This window comes from Salmo trutta, chromosome 7, assembly GCF_901001165.1.
Source record: "Salmo trutta chromosome 7, fSalTru1.1, whole genome shotgun sequence".
NCBI classification, from domain to species: Eukaryota; Metazoa; Chordata; class Actinopteri; order Salmoniformes; family Salmonidae; genus Salmo; species Salmo trutta.
Window position 1 is genome coordinate 20,148,345 of NC_042963.1, and position 22,604 is coordinate 20,170,948.

Consider the following 22,604-nt stretch of genomic DNA (forward strand, 5'->3'; position numbering starts at 1 on the left):
AACACAAAACATAGGTTAGCAAGGAATACACAATAAATGCAGAGAAATCTACAACAAAATAATGTTTTTCAAGGATACAAGTTCAAAGTCCCCCACCCCATAAATGTATTGCGTTTGCACACCCTTATCGGAACCAAAAACACACACGATTACTTTATACATCACGTCAAGTTGTGATTCTACATTATAATGACTGAACAGCATTGTACATCTATAGGGGGTGTAAACAAAATAAAAAGGCAAACAAAGGATGAATTCCATAGGGAAAAATAGTGGAAGTTATGACATGACCTTAGTTCTCTCTGCAAGGCTCCAAGTCCAGCAACTCTTCTCTCATCTACCCAATGATATCACAGTAACTTGGTCCATTTTTATACAAGGAATAGAATACAGACAAGCGCAAATAAAAAGACAGAGCCCGGGATTCAATCAAAGGCGCATTGTCGACAAACGCACTGCACTGATCAACAGAACCCCAAATTCCCTGACACGTGCAGAGATCACATTCAGAAGTTGGGTCAAGTGCAAATTACCTTCAAAAGTGAAGTACGTTTGTCTACAATACGCCTTTGACTGAATCTCGACCAGAGTATTTAAGCCAATTTAGTCTGTGCTCTACATCTCAGGAACCACACCATTTTTTTTAACAACAGTTTCCAACAAATATCTCTTAAAAAGAACAGCGAAAATATTAAATGGAAAAAGGGAAAACAAGAACAAAAAACAAAGACGCTGTCAGACTAAACTTACACAAGGTAACCTCAACCTTCGTGTTAATTTTATTATTATTTTTAAAGCATGGGGTTTTGCCCATATAAGGAAGAAGACCAAGTCACATGTGTTTTGGTATTTCAATTGAGGACAACTGGGGTCTACATCTGTAGCGCACACCTACATATTATTTCACAACAGCAACGAACCTAAACGTGGCTTCAATTTTCATCTTAGCTGTTGGGTGAGTTCAATGATTCAGGTAGACACACAATGTTCATGGCAAACCTTGACAGTCAGTTCCCTACCGGGTTAAAATCAATCAACTCAAATAACTAATGCTCAATGGTGGGCGGCGCTTGTTTTGTGTCGCCCGTTGCCCCAGGTGGGCGGAGTTTGCTCATTTTAGACCATTCCATTGGTCCTACAGTGAAATCTTCAAAATGTGCATGCCAGAATAAAGTGTCATTGACATTGTACCATTGAACATTGGCTACTCAGGCAAGTCAACTGAATGACTGAAATAGCACAGTGGACCCTTGCCTCACAGTGGCTGTGAATAAGGACTTTAGTCAGTGCACTCGCCTTGTAAGAATCAACTACTTAGAAAAGGTCAGAAACATTCCTATACTCACAACTCAAGTTGCAATATATAAAAATCTATGTATTTGATTCTCAGAAGTGGAGTGCTGTGTAGTGCAAGCCAACCAGTGAGAATTTCAGAGGCTGTTCCACCAAGAATACAGTACAGGACAAGGGAACTTGTCATTAAATGTGTTCTGGGTAGGATTTGGTTGCTTCCTCAGAATGTCAGATGTTTACAGAGTGTGGTCCTTGAACACTATGTCTGCGTATTGAAAATAGTAATGAAGTACTTTAAACCATTGCCATCCTTTCTTGGTTTGAAATATATATTTTTTATTTTATGTTTGAGGCACTTTGACAATGTGAAGACAAAATATAGTATCACTAGGGCCAGATTGGAGTTTTTCCTCAGACGATGACCTGACCAGGAAAGTATTGCCTATTAGCTTAGAACTAGAGCCCAGACCAGATTTTGACCCTGGCCCCAATTATTAAAAAGAGCTAAAGAAGCTTAACATAGAAATAAAATGTCTGTTCTAGGAATTCTATTTCTCTGCTTAACAAAAGCCTTTAGAGTTTCAACCTCCCAGAGCTCCAATTTGAACCTCCCAGAGACCCCCCCCCCCGAGTGCTATTCACCCTCACGACAACAGTACACACTCGGAACAAACAGCTAGGAGAGTCGGGACCAAGTAGCAACCCAAGTGTGAGATCCAAGGGGAGCTGGCTGGGACTTTGCCCACAGAAGCTAAATCTCCTCTCCAGTCTTTTCCATGGACAGAACGGACCAATAAATAAGCCACTGTGGAGTCTTGTAGCTGTTCACCAGCATGTGCAGGTTACACTGTGTATCCACGTTTAGAGGAGCAAGTGCCATCCATTCGACTGACTGGAGTCCATGGGTAAGGCTTTCAATGAATGTCATTCGCAGCTGAATGCTGTGTTTCTCTAAGCAAAGCTATAGTCAGAACAAAGTCAGGCGAGCTACTGTGCCCGTAGATCATCCCCTTCCCCCTTTTGAAGAATACAGGGTTCGGCCTTCTCTCGTGGGCGTATTTGTGTCCTTATAAACTAGGAGTCCCTTTAAAAAAATGTAAAAAAAGAAAGAAAATGATGAGTGACAGAAAGTGACTCTTGATTGACAGGATGTAGGACAGAGGAATACTGGATGTGCGTATATTAATAATAACAATAACGTATGTGTGTACGCCTGTAAATGTAGGTAGAGTGTGAAACCTTTCCTTTAGTCTCATGGCATCCCCGTTTTATCCCTGGGAGTGTGTGTGTCCATACGACATACGTGAGCACGTGTGCGGTAAGCTTTACCGTCGGCCTGTGGACAGGGTCCACGACGTGTCCTCAGGCAGGGCGGTCTGTGTCTTTCCCACTGGCATATTGCGTTGGCATAGCCCACGATAACCTTGTCCATCCAGGTGAGGGGCTGGGGAAACAGCACAGCCCCTCGAAGAAGCCCAGGTGACCCCCGTGGAGCGTCAGGGCGAAGATCACATTCTGCTTCTTTTCTGATGGGTGTGGAGAAAGAGATATGGTGATGCTAACAGTTAGCATGTAGTGGCGTCGTTACGTAAACAATGGCTTATGGTGGATGCTGTTATTACTGGCCTATTACTAGGTAAGATGCCACCAGCAGAGGAGTATTTCTGTCTGTGGGGAAAAACTCATTCTGATTGGCTGGGGCTGGCTCCCCCGTGGGTGCGCCTGTCTCCCAAGTGGGTGAACCTATGCCCACCCGTGGCTGCACCCCTGTCATGTCAAATCCATAGATTAGGGCCTAATGAATTTCAATTGACTGATTTCCTTATATGAACTAACTCAGTAAAAAGAAAAATGAAATTGTTGCATGTTGTGTTTATATTTTTGTTCAGTATAGATTAGGTCATTGCCCTCTTACTCGAACACAGTAAACACGATGCAAAACACCTCGAATGGTAGATGTAACAGTGCAAACTGATGAGGTAATGAATTAGATATTGCCAATGTACTGACGATTCATTGGTATATTTTTGTGCAAGCTCGCAGGTAGCCCTTTCTGGCAGAGCCTCGAGTTTCCTCACAGATATGTGACTCCTAGGCCTAATCTCCTTTCCATTTCTGCCACCCAACACTCTCAGCCCTGACTCTCTCCGTCTTTATTTCTCCCTCATAACTTTTAGTCACTGCAAACTGAACGCAAGAGAGGCTCAGATACAAAATCAAAAGCGTGTACGGGACAGAAGTATATATTATAAAAAAATGTGTAGCACGCCGCTTTTCTATTCAAGCTGCAACCCAGTCTTTCACTCTGGCCCAGGTGACACCGTTACAGAAACACTAGTGACCAGAGTAAATAATACAACAACAGTCAGTAAATAACACAGCCACAGGCCTGCCCTGACCAGGCATGGGCCTGTATTTACAAAGCATCTCAGAGTAAGAGTGCTGATCTATGGCCTGTCCATATCATCTTATTCATTATGAAATGATCCAAGATCAGCGTCGGTCTCTATGTAAAGTACATAAGGTTAGTGGTGAGGTGGTAGCAGCCGACCTGCGATTAGCTCTCCATATGGAGGAAGCACACGCACACAAACACACGGGCCAGTTAAAAGGCAGCTCATCAGCGCTGAGAGGGAGCAGAGAGGCACACAGCAGAGACAGCTGGTGCTGGCTGTGCAGCACAGCGCTGGCTGCTGAAAGAGCCCAGGCAGACTGAGGCTGGCTGGCTGGCTTCCTGACTGACCTCCAGATACAGACAGCGGAAATGGGATTAAGTGCTGGCCTTTAAGGCCAGAGAGACGATGAACTGGAGTAACACTGACTGAACCCATCTACCTTTATTAGAGAGCATGACTCACCCTTAAAAATTGGGTTGTGTGCGACTACATATGGTACATGAGGCTACTTCCATATCCGCGTCTATGCAGTTGTCCAATACAATAGGTTTGTTTGCACTCTCGTAGCCTTTGGTGGTGAGGATAGCCTGTATACCCTTTATGGGACACCGCCACAACACAGTCCCCTATGGAACATGCAGGCCAGGCGTAGAGTTACAGGGCCTAAGGCAGGGCTCTCCAACCCTGTTCCTGGAGTGCTGCCCTCCTGTAGGTTTTCAATTCAACCCCAGATGTAAATAGCCTTATTCAGTTTATCAACTAGCTAATTATTTGAATCAGGTGTGCTAGATTAGGGTTGGAGTGAAAACCTACAGGACGGTAGCCCTTCAGCAACATGGTTGGAGCGCCCTGGTCTCAGGGGAAGTAGATACCAGCACCTTTCTCCTACAAGCCCTGTGGCTGTTGATTTACACACTAAAGGGGGGGGGGGGGGGGGGGGGGGCAGTGACTCCCGGCCAATGAGGCAGACAAATGCTTAAATGCGGGCGACACATGGCGCACAACAAACACACCCTATAAATAATACCACAGCATAGGGGATCACATGGCCATGAAAAATTCAGAAGACTGTCTGGGCTGGTAGACGCTGCAGAAAGATAGCTAAGAGAGAAGGATTTATCAACACTTAGCGGTCAACACTTAAAGAGAGTGTGTCCAGCAGAGAAAGGAAGAAGCGGCTAAGTTGATGTGACCCTGGTGTTGATTGAATAATTAATTGCGCTACTACTAATGACATTGCACATCGTCACAATGTCCAGTGTAAAAGGATTTTGCATTAAGCCAAACGTAATCAAATAAGAATGCTCAGTAAACGTTTATTGGATGTGATTTGGCCATAAATTGTGAACTTGGTGAGCGTGCCTCATTTACTCCCAGCAATTTTTTTTTGGAAGATATCCTTTCCCGGCTACTAAAACTGCTATCACTCACTATGAATAAATAATTGGTATTAATGAATTAATAAAATGTAATGAGTACTCAATTAGTTACAACTCTTATTGAATAGAGCGAATACCTGCGAGTGTGCGTGGGATGGTCAGAAGTGACCGATGGACCAGAGGGTCATCTGAGGAGTTGACCAGCAGTAGAGGCACATTGATCTGAAATGGGATTGTCATCGTCACCCCCATTCATCATCATCATTAAGTTTGAAAACCACTTTGTAATCACTCTGGGCTAGGTTTCTCAAATCCTTAGTAGCTAAAATAGTCAAAAGAAAAATCTCCACAACCCAGAGCGACAACCACATTAGTGGAACAATTATAAAATCCATATCCGACTTCAATCTTTGAGCAAAATTCGTTCAATGAAGCACTTTGTGTGTCTATAGGAGACTTGAGTCTGGGTCGTCAAGAGCAAAAATGTACTACTTCAGCTACGAAGGCTCTGGGAGACTCAGGTCTGGTCCGTGTTCACTCACATTGTGAATGTAGTGTACGCAGCTTTCCTTCTCGTAGTACTCTTTCAGCGAGTCGTGACCATGGAACTTTCTGTGAAACGTATGAACAAAAAAAACCATCAGGTTATAGCAACAAGGCCACAATTACTAAAGACAAGATTACTTCAAGATGGCCACCACAGTCTGAGAAACCCGGCCGTCACCTCATGATATTGTCGTCAATCTGCATGAGGGAGGTAGCTGTGTACAGTCGGCTCAGGTCGGCGTCCTCCATCTTGCTCGAGTTCATCCCAAACAAACTGCCCCTGTCAATCAGAAACAGGGTACAGGTGGTACACAAAGTATGACTTAAAATAAATTCCTGCAAATGTATTTATTTATTTTTTTAAATCACTCCAACTCATCAGTATCAGAAATATCCCTTACAAATAAAATATTGCAGTATGCTGAAAATACTGCGTCCAAATGTTTTTTTACTGTAGTAATTTTGCAGTGCGACTGCAGTTACAGTGCAGTATACTGCAATTACGGTGTCCAAAATACCAGTCGACTGCAGTTACTGCACTTTTACTGCAGCTTCAAAACTGCAATATTTTTTGTAACGGGTGTTATCAGACAATGCCAATAAAGCCAGGCTCTAAGTGCCAAATAAAATGTATTTTTTTTGTGGTTTAATATATCTCGAAATGTATAGGTGAAAGATTAATTTGCCATTTGGGTCACTTCAAAGTGATACAAATGAAGGTTTTACGAATTATAAGTACAGCAGCTTTATTTACAAATTGCAGGTCAGATTTCTCCAGGTAATTTTGGCACATAGGTCTACTGATAATTTACCTTGCACACATTCTATTGGTTCCTCTGATCCATCCACAACAACAGCAAATCAACACATACAGCATCTAGCTATATCCCACTCAATACAAAATGAGACTCATTATAAATGAAGAGTTGAGTGACAGAATAAACGTGTAATTTAGGGACAGTACGTTATTGATAACGAGGGGCCACCTGGAGAAAAATCTGACTTCTGAAGTGGGCAAAGGTGAAAAGACAGCCATTATAATAAGAGCACTGTATGAATCTCTTATTTGCGGTCTGCGAAAGAAACAGTCTAAGCATGGGGAAGGAGGGTTCTACTAAGCTATATGGAATTGCTTATATATAAAAAAAAGTAATACCAAGGATCATTTAGCTATTGAATTAAACATTTTAAAAAGACCCCTTGAAGTACATATAAAAAAATATTTTTAAACATTATTTGTTGGAGAAATTTTTTTTTTTTGGGGCTATTAGCTGAAACAAACACATTGAATAACAGATTCACTACATGGAACAGATCAACTGGTTTCAAAAAGGCACTGTTGAATGACTGTATAGCCTAATAAGCCATCTTTCGTTTCATCATTATTTAGATTTCATTTTATACAGTCTAAATGTGCAATTTATAGACGTGTTGTTGAACTGCTGAGCACTCCTGCTAGCCTGTAGCGTCACACAAATGCTTCACAATTGATTTCTTAAAATGGCAGGCTATAGCCTTGAAATAATGATCATAAAATATAGCCTAAATAATTAATAGGCTATCTGGCTTGCCGCCGACTCATTTAGAGATAGTATGTTGTTTAGTAGCCTGTTGGTAGAATCACACGGCACTTCCCAAGCAAAGTAAACGTTTTGTCTCCTCGGCTATAGGATGTAGCACAGCCTCCTAATGTCAGAGACAAACCAAAGATATCCAACCCAAAGATATCCAACCCAAAGATATCCAACCCAAAAATATCCAACCCAAAAATATCCAACCCAAAGATATCCAACCCATATGCATCGGAGTCACTCCTTTCCCCGGCATTTTACAACTTGTTTGTAGCATAATATATATATATATATATATATATATATATATATATATATATATATATATATATATATATATATATATATATATTTTTATATATAATGAAACAATATATATAGTACCAGTCAAAAGTTTGAACACACCTACTCAAAAGGTTTTTCTTTATTTTTACTATTTTCTACATTGTAGAAAAATAGTGAAGACATCAAAACTATGAAATAACATATGGAATCATTTATTAACCCCCCCCCAAAAAAGTTAAACAAATCTAAATATATTTTATATTTGAGATTATTCAAAAAGTAGCCACCATTTGCCTTGATGACAGCTTTGCACACTCACGGCATTCTCTCAACCAGCTTCACTTGGAATGCTTTTCCAACAGTCTTGAAGGAGTTCCCACATATGCTGAGCACTTGTTGGCTGCTTATCCTTCACTCTGCTGTCTGACTCATCCCAAACTGTCTCAATTTGGTTGAGGTCGGGGGATTGTGGAGGCCAGGTCATCTGATGCAGCACTCCATCACTCTCCTTCTTGGTCAAATAGCCCTTACACAGCCTGGAGGTGTGTTGGGTCATTGTCCTGTTGAAAAACAAATGATAGTCCCACTAAGCGCAAACCAGATGGGATGGCATATTGCTGCAGAATGCTGTGGCAGCCATGCTGGTTAAGTGTGCCTTGAATCCTAAATAAAACACGTGCAAGTCACCAGCAAAGCACCGCCACACCATAACACCTCCTCCATGCTTTACGGTGGGAAATACATATGTGGAGATCATCCGCTCACCCACACCGCGTCTCACAAAGACACGGCGGTTGAAACCAAACATCTCTAATTTGGACTCCAGACCAAAAGGGCAGATTTCCACCAGTCTAATGTCCATTGCTCGTGTTTCTTGGCCCAAGCAAGTCTCTTCTTTTTATTGGTGTCCCTTTAATAGTGGTTTCTTTGCAGCAATTCGACCATGAAGGCCTGCTTCACGTAGTCTCCTCTTAACAGTTGATGTTGAGATGCGTCTGTTACTTGACCTCTGAAGCATTAATTTGGGCTGGTAACTCTAATGAACTTGTCCTCTGCAGCAGAGGTAACTCTGGGTCTTCCTTTCCTGTGGCGGTCCTCATGAGAGCCAATTTCATCATAGCGCTTGATGGTTTTTGAAATGTTCCATATTGAATGACCATGTCATAAAAAGTAATGGACTGTTGTTTCTCTGTTTATTTGAGCTGTTCTTGCCATAATATGGACTTTGTCTTTTACCAAAATAGGGCTATCGTCGGTATACCACCCCTACCTTGTCACAACACAACTGATTGGCTTAAACTCATTAAGAAGGAAATAAATTCCACTAATTAACTTTTAACAAGGCACACCTGTTAATTGAAATGCATTCCAGGTGACTACCTCATGAAGCTGGTTGACAGAATTCCAAGAGTGTGCAAAGCTGTCATCAAGGCAAAGAGTGGCTAGTTGAAGAATCTAAAATATATTTTGATTTGTTTAACACTTTTTTGGTTACTACATGATTCCATATGTATTATTTCAAAGTTTTATTGTTTTCACTATTATTCTACAATGTAGAAAATTGTAAAAAAAAAATTAAGGAAAAGCCTTGAATTACATTTTACTGCTGTAATGTTCATTGCAGAATCCACCTGTAAATTGTAATTTTTATACAGTAGGGTAGCCTGCATGCTTGTTATAGGCTACAAGCAAACAAGAACACCAGCTGTCTGATACTGATGGAAGGGTGGCTGGCCCAGCGGCCACTTGAGAACTCTCAGATTACGACGTTTTATCTGGGTTTGTTTTGTCGTCCAGACAGTTTGATATTTCATCATCACAAATGACGCAAATTAGTCTGGCTTGAAGCATGTAGCTCGTACATGAACCATTAGGCCAATTTATTTAGGATTTCTGTCTAGGTCTTATTTTAAAGACTGAACATTGCATAAGGACTATGACAGCAGTGATATGTGTACTAACTACTGAGATGTGTGTTTTAGCAGCTTGATGTACCGGTGGGAGAGGATTATCTTCTTCATGCTGTCTGCCATGAGAAAGTTATAGAGCCTCCGACACTGGTCCCACTGTAGGAACGTCTTCTGGGCCCTGGATTAACACACACACGAGAGAGAGAGAGCGAGAGAGAGAAAGAGAGACACAATCAATAATGGCACCAAGTCAATACCACACAATGAGTGGTTCTGTTCTTGTGCATGTATTTCTACAGTGCCTTCAAAAAGTATTCATACCCCTCGACTTATTCCACATTTGTTGTATTACAGCCTGCATCAAGTCTGGCACCAACAGGCTCTTGAACAGCTTCTATCCCCAAGCAATAATACGGATAAATAACTACATGGACTGAGTTAACCTGAGTATCCTCGTTGAACTTTTTATTTTTGCACTGCCTCTATGCACACTCACACACACTCACTCCATTATCTGCTCACTCACACACATTTATACTGACTACACACACAAGCTGCTGCTACTCTGTTTATCTTATATCCTGATGCCTAGTCACCTTACCCCTATACATACACACAAAAGCATGTGGACACACTTTCAAAATAGTGGATTTGGCTACTTCAGACACACCCGTTGCTGACAAGTATAAAACTGTAAAGTTTGGTGGAGGAGGAATAATGGTCCGGGACTGTCTTTCATGGTTCGGGCTTGGCCCCTTAGTTCCAGTGAAATCTTAACGCTACTGCATACAATGACATTCTAGACGATTCTTTGCTTCCAACTTTGTAGCATCAGTTTGGGGAAGGCCCTTTCATGTTTCAGCTGTGCAAAAAAACGAGGTCCGTATAGAAATGTTTTGTCGAGATCAGTGTGGAATAACTTGACTGGCCTGCACAGAGCCCTGCCCTCAACCCCATCAAACACCTTTGGGATGAATTGGAACGCCAACTGCAAGCCAAGCCTAATCGCCCAACATCAGTGAGATTAAAGAGACTCGGACAAACACAAAAGCTACATGGGGTAAAGTGGTGACCATGGCCTACCTATGGGTATGAACAAAGAGGCCAGACTGGCTGCCTGCCCCTTCCACAAATACTTACGGGCGTGGATCTAGACACACGCATGTTCGCATGTAGCCGAAACACAGTATCAACAACGTTCTACTTGACAGTGTAGTGGGTGCCGTTTGTATAACGCTTTATTTTAATTCCACTTACCGGAGTGCGCTGTATCCCTGGCAGACACTGACGCAGCACAGCACTCTCTCCTGGTTGATCCTGTTCTCCCCCAGGAACTTACACACAATGTTCCCCCCTAGGCTGAAGCCCACCACGATGAGCAGTGTCTGGGGGAAGGCCCGCTTGATGGAACCTACCATGGCTGCAAACTCCCATGTACAACCTGGAAAAGGAGTCACAGACATTTGTATTGTGCTTTTCAACCAAATGCCCTGAGATGCACAAACAAATCTCAAGAGATTGAAATCCAGGGTTGGCAAGGTGTAGTGCCCCTGGATATATTAAGGGGTTAGGGGCCTTGCGCAAGGGCACAACGGCAGAAGATGGCATCTAGGATACAGATGCCAGCAACCCTCAGGTTACTGGCGCACTCCCCACCATATTTTCCAGCTGTACTAGGGATTCAAACCGGCAACCCTCCAATTGCTGACCTGCCTCTCAAACCTCTAGGCTACCTGCCACACCTAGTAGCAGTTAAGACAGTGCAAGTTACAGGTAAATGCAATACATTTATTAATTAACCAAGTTTTCCACGTCAAGCTTTTACTTGGAAAACTCCACAGGTCACACGTAACGTTAATTCAGTCACAGGTGTTTTCAATCATGTCCGTCTGTAGCAGACCAAAGTCAACTTCAACTAAATGTCAAATATTGCAGATGGATTGTAGCTTCCATCAATGTAATTGTCCGCATCATTTCCAATCCCCCATATATTTTTTTGTAAACACACAGTCAAATGTTTGGACAGATGACCTCATTCCAGGGTTTCTATATTTTTACTATTTTCTACATTGTAGAATAATAGTGAAGACATCAAAACTATGAAATAACACATGGAATCATGTAGTCACCAAAAATAAGTATGCAAAGCTGTCATTGTTTTAACAATTGTCTGGTCACTACATGATTCCATGTGTCATTTCATAGTTTTGATGTCTTCACTATTATTTTACAATGTAGAAAATAGTACAAATAAAGAAAAACCCTTGAATGAGGGAGTGTACACACACACACACACACACACACACACACACGTTCAAAAGTTTGGCACCACTTAGAAATGTCCTTGTTTTCTAAAGAAAATCACATTTTTGTCCATTAAAATAACATCAAATTGATCAGAAATACATTGTAGACATTGCCATTGTTGTAAATGACTATTGTAGCTGGAAACAGATGATTTTTAATGGAATATCTACATAGGCGTACAGAGGCCCATTATCAGCAACCATCACTCCTGTGTTCCAATGGCACGTTGTGTTAGCTAATCCAAGTTTATCATTTTAGAAGGCTAATTGATCATTAGAAAACCCTTTTACAATTATGTTAGCACAGCTGAAAACTGTTGTCCTGATTAAAGAAGCAATAAAACAGGCCTTATTTAGACTAGTTGAGTATCTGGAGTATCAGCATTTGTGGGTTCGATTAAAGGCTCAAAATGGCCAGAAACACAAGAACTTTCTTCAAACTCGTCAGTCTATCCTTGTTCTGAGAAATGAAGGCAATTCCATGTGAGAAATTGCCAAGAAACTGAAGATCTCGTACAATGCTATGTACTACTCCCTTCACAGAACAGCGCAAACTGGCTCTAACCAGAATTGAAAGAGTGGGAGGCCCCGGTGCACAACTGAGCAAGAGGACAAGTACATTAGTGTCTAGTTTGAGAAACAGACACCTCACAAGTCCTCAACTGGCAGCTTCATTAAATTGTACCCGCAAAACACCAGTCTCAATGTCAAAGGTGAAGAGGTGACTCCGGGATGCTGGCCTTCTAGGCAGAGTTCCTCTGTCCAGTGTGTTCATTTGCCCATAATAATCTTATTTTATTGGCCAGTCTGAGATATGGCTTTTTCTTTGCAACTCTGCCTAGAAGGCCAGTATCCCAGAGTCGCCTCTTCACCTTTGACTTTGAGACTGGTGTTTTGCACGTACTATTTACTGAAGCTGCCAGTTGAGGAAATTTCTAAGTGACCCCAAACTTTTGAACAGTAGTGTATACACATATTATATATCTAAATACATACACCTTTTTAAAATAAATAAAATATATTTATTATTTTCCCCTAACCCTACCCCCTCTCCCCTAATTGGAGTAAACTAATGAACAACACTTAGACTTTTACTTCCAGCTTATACACACACACAAACTACATACCCTTTTTAACCTGTTGGGGACAGGGGGCGGTATTAACCCATAGAGGTTATTAACCTGTTGGGGACAGGGGGCGGTATTAACCCATAGAGGTTATTAACCTGTTGGGGACAGGGGGCGGTATTAACCCATAGAGGTTATTAAAGGACACGTCCTATTTTACAATAGTTCTATTTTGTTTGTTTTTAGTCCTGTTCTTCCTCAACCTCTCCCATCTATTTCTGAAGTCCATACAGTTTGATTTCTATTTGCCATATATTTCTAACTGTGCTGAACCTATATACATTTTATGGACACAGTACATTTTACATTCGTTATCTTGGTATTAGTCCCACCCTTCAGCTCCATTCAACTCCACCCATCTCTCTCTTAACACCATCCATATTGGATTTCTATTTGACATATATTTTTACAACTGTGCTGTGAGGCTTCACAAAAGGTTCTGAACCTTTCTATTCTCATTGTTTCTACAGATTGTAAATTAAAGAGAATTGATCAGAAATATAATAATGGTTTAACTATGACTTTTCAAATCACCCAGCAGTGCTATCTGCAGAGTTAGCTCCAGGTAATTGTTGACCTGTGACCAAAAACAAGCTACAAATGAAAAGTTTTATTATTAAAAAGGACAACAATACACATACTTAACAGAGCCCTGGCCCTGTCGGTCTTACCGTAGGTGAACATGCGCGGCGAGGTGAGCTCGATGTTGGGCAGGGACCCCAGATGGTTGAGAACAGCACACCTGTACCCCTGCCTCTGGGAGTGATTCACAAAAGTGCGGATGTAGTGCTTCTCGCTGTGGTTTCCAATCCCCGGGCAGATCACCATGGTGATGTCATCTGTGGAGTAAAAACACAGTGAACAGGTGCGAAAGGGGAGTCCGTGAGTAGGTGTTGTTAGGGCAAATTGATAGGTCGAAAAGCACGCTATTCTATGTGCAACAGGGGTCATTAGTGCACACAATGTTCATTAGTGCACACAGTGGAACATGCTTTAAAAACATTTTGCAACAGAACATTTTAATTTGCATTAGACCAGTCCCGGTAGTCCTTCCCCGTTTCAGTCCTTTTCTTCTGTGTGGTGCCTAATGAACAAGACCAAGGAGTAGGGTTGGGCGGTATCCAGACTTTCAAACCGCTCTGTACCATACCAGGGTATACGGTATTACTCGCAGTGCACAAAAGGGCCGTTATTTCTTTCCAAATGATATATTTTGGAACGCACGACACGTTTAGGCAGCAGGGGCCTCGTCTAACCGCTGCTTAAATTTCACTACATTCCTGCATGCTCAATTTCTGAAAAGTCTGCGCAGGTACAACAATATTAAGATTTATAAACTTGACACACGCCATACATACGCATGTTTCCCCAGTTCTAAAATCAGACCCGTCGTAAAACTGTGCAAGCGTGAACGAGCATTAAAACTCTGCCTGGACAAACGTCCTCCTATGACACCCTTTTATTTACTGTATAATTTGGAACTATTGACATTCAAAATGTAGTTTATCAATAGATTGGGTTTCTATGTCCTGCCTTGGTATAGACCCTGAGATTAAGTAGGCAATGGGGTCGCACTCCTATCGCACACCAATACTGTAGCCTACACATACTGTCAAATATTTTACACAAGCTGCCAGTCTATTTACTGAGTTGGCAGAATGCTTTAATCTTAGCATTTAATCTTTGCATGGGTAACGCTGCAGAACAACAATGTTTTACATTGACTTTTCCCACAACCTAAATCTTGGACTGTCTAGGGTAGGCTACTCTTTTTGGGGGGGGATGCAATAATCCCATAGGCAGCGCTATTTATAATATACAGTCGAATTAAACAGGTGAACAGTTTCTTTTTTACATTAATGTATGCTACAGCCTACTTCAATGTAAAATAGACTGTTCACCTGTTAAATTCCACTGAATATTATAAATAGAGCTGCCTATGGGATTGCAAAACTTGAAATACATTTAGCCTGTCTATTTACTAGACTACTAGGTCCAATTAAATGAGAGCTGCGCATGGTCATTTTTTGTATGGCTACTTCGGAAATATGAATCCATCACGGCCAGAAACGGTGAGGAATTTTTTATGCAACTTATGAAAACAAAATAGGAAAATGTTTATATTTTATATTTGTTTTATTTTTTATAAAAAGATTTTCACTCCTCACTGATGGCAAACGGCTGCATTCTAGTTAATATGTGTTCCTGTTTTTTGTATGAATAAGCTTTTCAACATATCCGCATTTGCACAAAATACTTGCCAGCTTGCAATACAATATTTCAATCCCTAGCAGGATGTGTATACACATGGCCTGAAGTTTGTGAGGAAGTGAGCACATTTTCTCATCAAGTTCGATTTTTGCGTGAAAATCGGTGCACGCACACATTTGGGGGGGGGGGGGGGGGGGGGGAGATATCGTGTACAGTTTATAAATGAGGCCCCCTAGGAATCTTGATCCGGGAGGGGATTGATGGCCTCTGCAGTAACCAAGAAGCCTTATCTTGCAGGCTAGCCACTTAGCTAACAAACCAAATGCATGGCTGAAGCGATTATGACTATTTGAGAAATCATACCGTCTATATTTCAAAATACCCCGGTATACATAGTATACCATCCAAGCCTACCAGGGACACACAATACCCCGGTATACATAGTATACCATCCAAGCCTACCAGGGACACACAATACCCCGGTATACATAGTATACCATCCAAGCCTACCAGGGACACACAATACCCCAGTATACATAGTATACCATCCAAGCCTACCAGGGAGTCACTGCACAGATAAAGGGTGTGTGCTACTCTTTCCTCAGGGGCACCATCTTGCTAATGGTCTCAATCCCAATTAGATACCCTAGGGCATGTGCCCAAACAGTACTTGAGAAATAAATATATATATATATATATATATATATATATATATATATATATATAAATAAAAAGTGTTCCCTTGACATACATTATTCAAGATAAACAGTGGACACCAACCAAAGCCAATTCCATTCGATGAATTACCTCAAAATGTCTAAATAATGCACACTAGTCACAGACCTGTTGCATTAAACCTCATTTTGAAGTGCCACTACACTGAGGACTTGAAGGGATGCGGACAGTATTGACAACAGCACAGCTGTTTTTGTAACCCTAACCAATAGGCTGAGTCATGCCCAAATCCCAGATACAGTACATGGCATGTGGCACATGACCAAACCTGGGTTCTTATAATTGAACCAACACAATAATTGCACAAGTGCAAACCCCACCCATCTACAAGTCACCTTTAGAATAGATAGGATCACGTTTAAGGCTAGGATTGGTTTAGCCCCAACTTACATTGCAGACCTTCTCTCCCTATGAGCCAAAACGCAGCCCGAGATCCCCTGGTAAAGCACTGTTGACCGTTCCAAAAGTCTAAGTTGAAAAGCAAAGGAGACCTGGCATTTGCCATTAGGTTCCCTAGAATGGAATGGTCTTTGGAATGGTCTGCCAGAGGAGATCAGGCTTGCAGATTCAGTGCCTCTTTAAATCCCCCCTGAAAACCCACTTATGCACTTGATGCGAAGCACTTTGTTAACCTGTTATTGGAAAGTGCTCTATAAATACAGTTATTAATATTCAAGCAAACACTACAAGTATTTGAAAGATTTCAAATAAAATTAAAAAAAAAATAAACGTCCTCTCACTGTCAACTGCGTTTATTTTCAGCAAACTTAACATGTGTAAATATTTGTATGAACATAAGATTCAACAACAGACATAAACTGAACATGTTCCACAGACATGTGACGGGGGGGGGGAGGTTAAAATCAAAAGTAACAGTATCTGGTGTGGCCACCAGCTGCATTGAGTACTGAAGTGCATCTCCTCTTCATTGACTGCACCAGATTTGCCAGTTCTTGCTGTGAGATGTTACCCCACTCTTCCACCAAGTTCCCTGACATTTCTGGGGGGGAATGGCCCTAGCCCTCACCCTCCGATCCCAGCCATGCTCAATGGGATTGAGATCCAGGCTCGTTGCTGGCCATTGCAGAACACTGACATTCCTGTCCTGCAGGAAATCATGCACAGAACGAGCAGTATGGCTGCTGGCATTGTCATGCTGAGGGTCATGTCAGGATGAGCCTGCAGGAAGGGTACCACACATGAGGGAGGAGGATGTCTTTCCAGTAACGCACAGCGTTGAGATTGCCTGCAATGACAACAAGCTCAGTCCGACGATGCTGTGACACACCGCCCCAGACCATGACGGACCCTCCACCTCCAAATCGATCCCGCTCCAGAGTACAGGCCTCGGTGTAACGCTCATTCCTTCGACGATAACCGCAAATCCGACCATCACCCCTGTTGAGACAAAACCGCGACTCGTCAGTGAAGAGCACTTTTTGTCAGTCCTGTCTGGTCCAGCGACAGTGGGTTTGTGCCCATAGGCGACGTTGTTGCCGGTGATGTCTGGTGAGGACCTGCCTTACAACAGGCCTACAAGCCATCAGTCCAGCCTCTCTCAGCCTATTGCGGACAGTCTGAGCACTGATGGAGGGATTGTGCGTTCCTGGTGTAACTCGGGCAGTTGTTGTTGCCATCCTGTACCTGTCCCACAGGTGTGATGTTCGGATGTACCGATCCTGTGCAGGTGTTGTTACACGTGGTCTGCCACTGCAAGGACAATCAGCTGTCTGTCCTGTCTCTCTGTAGCACTGTCTTAGGCGTCTCACACATTGCAATTTATTGCCCTGGCCACATCTGCAGTCCTCATGCCTCCTTGCAGCATGCCTAAGGCACGTTCACGCAGATGAGCAGGGACCCTGGGCATCTACTGACTCTGTTTTTCAGAGTCAGTAGAAAAGCCTCTTTAGTGTCCTAAGTTGTCATAACTGTGACCTTAATTGCCTACCGTCTGTAAGCTGTTAGTGTCTTAAAGACCGTTCCACAGGTGCATGTTCATTAACTGTTTATGGTTCATTGAACAAGCATGGGAAACAATGTCTAAACCCTTTACAATGAAGATCTGTGAAGTTATTTGGATTTTTACGAATTATCTTTGAAAGACAAAGACTCCTGAAAAATGGACGTTTCTTTTTTTGCTGAGTTTAGTTTTTAAACCCAGGTCTGTACATGACGTGGTACAGTACATGACACTGAATATCTCGGAGTATGGTGAAGCTGCCCCAGCCGAGACGCTGATCTTGGGTCATTTTTGCATTTCCTCACTAAAGGTTAAGGTTAGGATTGGTGCAGGGGAAGCTGAGCCTAGTTCTGCACCTAGGGGAATATTCACCCTGGAGCGAATATCTCACCTCCAGTGCGGTGGTCCCCCAGCGACTCGAAGAGGTCAAAGGTGGCAGTGGCCCCATCCTGCATGAGGAGGTACTTGCGCACCCCACAGGGGTTTGGGGAGCTGACACGCCCCATCTTCCCATACAGGGCCGTCTGGAGGTGTCCACTCTTCCCCCACAGCAGCGGCGGTTCGTACCTGTGTGAATACACAAACGGGCAAGAGTGGTTGTGTGAGAGCCAAAGTGATGTAAGAGCAGTAATGTCAGTGCCTTATGGAACATTTTGTGTTGTGAGAATGGTTTGAAATCCCAGTGTGAACTGGTACATTCCACACACACACACACGCACACGCATGGAATCACATGCTAAAGCACACACAAACTCTAGCATGAAGTTAACATGTTATTGCATGTATAAACATCTAATTTGCGGGCCTCCCAAGTAGTGCAGTGGTCTAAGGCACTGCATCGCAGTGCTAGCTGTGCCACTAGAGATTCTGGGTTCGAGTCGAGGCTCTGTCGCAGCCGGCTGCGACCGTGAGACCCATGGGGCGGCGCACAATTGGCCCAGCATCGTCCGGGTTAGGAGAGGGTTTGGCCGGCAGGGATGTCCTTGTCCCATGTGCACTAGCAACTCCTGTGTCGGGCCGGGCGCAGTGCACGCTGACACGGTCGCCAGGTGTACGGTGTTTCCTCCGACACATTGGTGCGGCTCGCTTCCGGGTTAAGCGGGCATTGTGTCAAGAAGCAGTGCGGCTTGGTTGGGTTTCGGGGGACGCACGGCTCTCGACCTTGGCCTCTCCCGAGTCCGTACGGAAGTTGCAGCTATGAGACAATTGGATACCACAAAATTAGGAAGAAAAAGAGGTATAACAAAAAAATGTAATCTAATTTGCAAGTAACTCTGGATCCTAGCTGTGCCTCTGGCATGGTCTTTCCACCTCATGCAAAGAAACCCAACCGTTTTAAGTAACCTCATTTCCCCACTCTGTGACCAGGCTTTGGCCTGTAGGATCAATTATATATCACTGGTAGCAAGACATTAACATCTTCATGTCTCATGGAAGCCATTTACATTTTAAAGCAAATATGCCTCAATGAAAAACAGCTGCCTATGTCCTTTAGTTAGAGAGTTTATCTTTTTAAAAGAATTCACTTTATCCACGTAAAGACAGTGTAATTTAGCCATGCTAAGTCTGCAGTGTGGTCAATAGTGTAGATGTTATGTAATTGCGATGTGGCTGTAAAATAATACAGTGTTAATAGGACACCTCCTATACCCACACACAGGGCATCTCGATTGGCTGGACAGCCATTGACTGATGCAGGGAGTGTTGAGGACTGGTCTAACAGGGAGGTACTGTGAGAAGGGCACTATCGCGACTGGGTTGAAAGTGATCACGACTCAGGGGGAAAGGAACGATTAAGGATGTTTATGAAAATGGGATAGTATGTCCTGTAGCTACTGTACATATGGGTTTATGGGTATGAGCTTGTGACTGTCTGTGTGTGGCATGTACCAGTCTGCTCTGGAATTTGATACCATAGTCACAACAACATAACATGTTCCAGGAAGAAATGCATGGCTTTACTGCTATTTCACTTACAAGTGTGTGTGCTTGCTCTCAAGTAGGCCTATGTGTGCGCCGGTGCATGGGAACAGTGGACACGGTTTGCGTCCCAAATGGCACCCCATTTCCTATATAGTTTATTACTTTTGACCAGGGCTCTATAGGTGATCGTGGCTGTGTCCCAAATGGCATCCTATCTGCTGGGTAGGTTTCAGTACTCACTCTTCGGTCAGGATGGGGCAGGACTTGAGCAGATAGCGATTGAGGGGCGTGTCCCGATAGGTGATGTCAGGCGGGGCCGTGGGACTCTTCAGATTCAGACAGCGCACCAGGAAATAGAGCACCGTTGCTACGGCAGCCAGCTTCACGCCATCAAACATGGCTGGCATCTCGGGGGCAATGGTGTGGACATCGCCTGGCTCCACAAGCGCACTCATGGTTGACAGAGAGGACCTATGTCTAGGCACAATTAACATATGATCACAACAGCAACAAATGGCACACAGGTGCAGAGCAGTTCTGGGGGGGGGGGCAGTGCCCCTGTGACAACAATTTTGGACCCCCTCTTGGCATCCCTAAATGTGGAGTATGAAATAATTTTTACATAACACATTTTTGCTATCGTTCTTTTTTTACATTGGTTATTAGACAGTGGCAATGCAGCACATGGTCTTTTGCCTGCTAATGCAGTGAAGAAAACGATATGACAACAATAACGTCTAATGTAACTGGCCCCTCTAACAGTACAACTGGCCCCAGCTTGGCCCCCCCAGTTGAAATGGTCTAGAACCGCCACTGGTGCAGAGGGCATATAAAGAGTCACACGCAATCATAGCATTGATACATCATGTAAATTGGAGCGTGATAAGAATAATGAGATCAAATATGACCACAATAAGACTGGTTTGAAGTCCACAAACAGCAGAAAGAAACGAAGTCGGTCAGACAGTGTCAAACATTTTTGCCCACCTTGCCTCTGTTCAATAACTAATGATACTCAGTCACCTCCTGGACATGCATTTCAGAATCTGGCAGCGCTGGAAAAGAGGAACAAAAAGTCACCCAAATAGCAAACTGTCAGCATATTGTTGAATGCAAAAGTCTAATCTGTTTGACTTTATGTAGATACAAATTACATTATAAAACAGTATCATTGTACGAATTCCAAATCATTCGGACGTTATTATTTAGCAGTGGAGTCTGACAGGTAATGTTTGTGTTAGAGTTGAATTTGCGCGAGACAACTCATTCTACGCTTACAATCTAGTCTAGAATAGAATACATAAATGTTACCCACTTTTGATACAGTGATACATACAGAAAAAGTAGACTGCCCTCTGTCAGCCGACTCCCTAATTTAGGCACACACGCAGTAGCAATTGTTTCTGTAAAAAAGGCCAGCAAGTCAGCTGGTTAGCAACATACCATTTTTACATCGAAGATATTTCCGAGCTTTCGTCCGAATCAGTGTCCTTGCATTAACGCATACGAGCTGTTTTGCTCTCTGTGGACATTGCACAGCTGCTCGGTGTAGCCACGGACTGTTTACAACAGCTGAACAGAGTTGAAACACGCGAGCACCTAGCAACTGCAGCCCGACTTCCTACTGAAGAAGAGGTGATTTACATATAGCTATTTTTATTGGAGCTCAGTTACCGCGACGTCACATGTTGGGGGAATTTCGGTGCCCCGTTTTAGGCGACGGCGAAGTCGGCTCAAAACAGAAGCAAAGTGGCTTGAGAACGTGGAGTAATGAGTTGTATTCTGTGTCTTACTAGCACGGCGCTTTATTTGCCTTGCCAATGAAAATTGTTTGAACATATATTTTATGGAAAAGAGCTGTATGCTTCTGAGCGATACACAATGCTGCCTTGTTATCAATATGACCGAGCTGCGCGGATTCCTGTTGGATTTCAGAAGGGCGCTCCTCCCTCACCGTTTTTGCCCGTTCACGTCACGGGGTAATGCCCGGTGCACTTATAGAACAAAATGTTTCGCGCATAGCATGATACCTATGCTATTCACCATCTATAAAAAGGTAGTAATTGATAAGGATACATAAAAAAGTATTTTGTTACGCCCAGTTGGATTATTATTTGAGATGCATATTATATTTTACTGTAGCCCCGTTCAATGTTTTCCATATTGTCAATACTTCCTGAGAAGTATTTGTACTGTTGTAAATCATGATTTTACAATGGATATATATAATAACCATTTCATCTTTCATTTTGCGCTACTTGTGTACAGCACTTACAATTTCACAATAAATGTCACAAGCTCCTTAGTGGCACAGCAGTCTAAGGCACTGCATCTCAGTGCTAGAGGTGTCACTACAGACCCTGGTTAAATTCCAGGCTGTATCACAACTGGCCGTGATTGGGAGTCCAATAGGGTGGTGCACAATTGACCTAGCGTCATTAGGGTTTGGCCGGGGTAGGCCGTCATTGTAAGAATGTTCTAAACTGACCTAAATATAGGTTAAATAAAAATACCACTTAAGCGATAACACCAGAGAAGCTGGTGTTTGGAGGATATATTGGCACGGGTGTTGTTTTGTAGAGGGCCGGCAAACCGTCTCAATATGTCCTCCAAATACCGGCTTCAAGGGCATTATCACTTTTATACAACGGGTTACCAACATATTCAAATAATGATTGACATATTTTCATAAACAAGGTTATTTTGATCAATGTATTCATACTATTTCATTCTTCCAGGAGATACAGTGCATTCGGAAAGTATTCAGACCCCTTGACTTTTTCCACATTTTGTTACATTATTCTAAAATGGACAAAAACATTTTTCACTCAGTACTTTCTTGAAGCACCTTTGGCAGCTATTACAGTCTTCTTGGGTATGACGCTACACGCTTGGCACACCTGTATTTGGGGAATTTCTCCCATTCTTCTCTGCAGATCCTCTCAAGCTCTGTTAGGTTGGA

The 22,604-nt window shown here is 42.8% G+C and overlaps 1 protein-coding gene across 1 annotated transcript; it reads right to left on the minus strand.

Moving 5' to 3' along the window:
* Nucleotides 1-763: 763 nt before the first annotated feature.
* LOC115197109 (monoacylglycerol lipase ABHD2-A) lies at nucleotides 764-21,279 on the minus strand. Its single transcript, XM_029758296.1, has 12 exons — nucleotides 21,086-21,279; nucleotides 20,630-20,697; nucleotides 19,883-20,119; nucleotides 18,111-18,286; nucleotides 13,485-13,652; nucleotides 10,638-10,821; nucleotides 9,466-9,558; nucleotides 5,793-5,894; nucleotides 5,611-5,680; nucleotides 5,206-5,290; nucleotides 2,623-2,819; nucleotides 764-2,377 (listed from the first exon to the last, which is right to left on the minus strand). Exons 3-11 carry the CDS (start codon nucleotides 20,095-20,097, stop codon nucleotides 2,656-2,658), a joined length of 1,257 nt encoding a protein of 418 aa, XP_029614156.1. The 5' UTR covers nucleotides 20,098-20,119; nucleotides 20,630-20,697; nucleotides 21,086-21,279; the 3' UTR covers nucleotides 764-2,377; nucleotides 2,623-2,655.
* Between the last annotated feature and the right edge of the window lie 1,325 nt (nucleotides 21,280-22,604).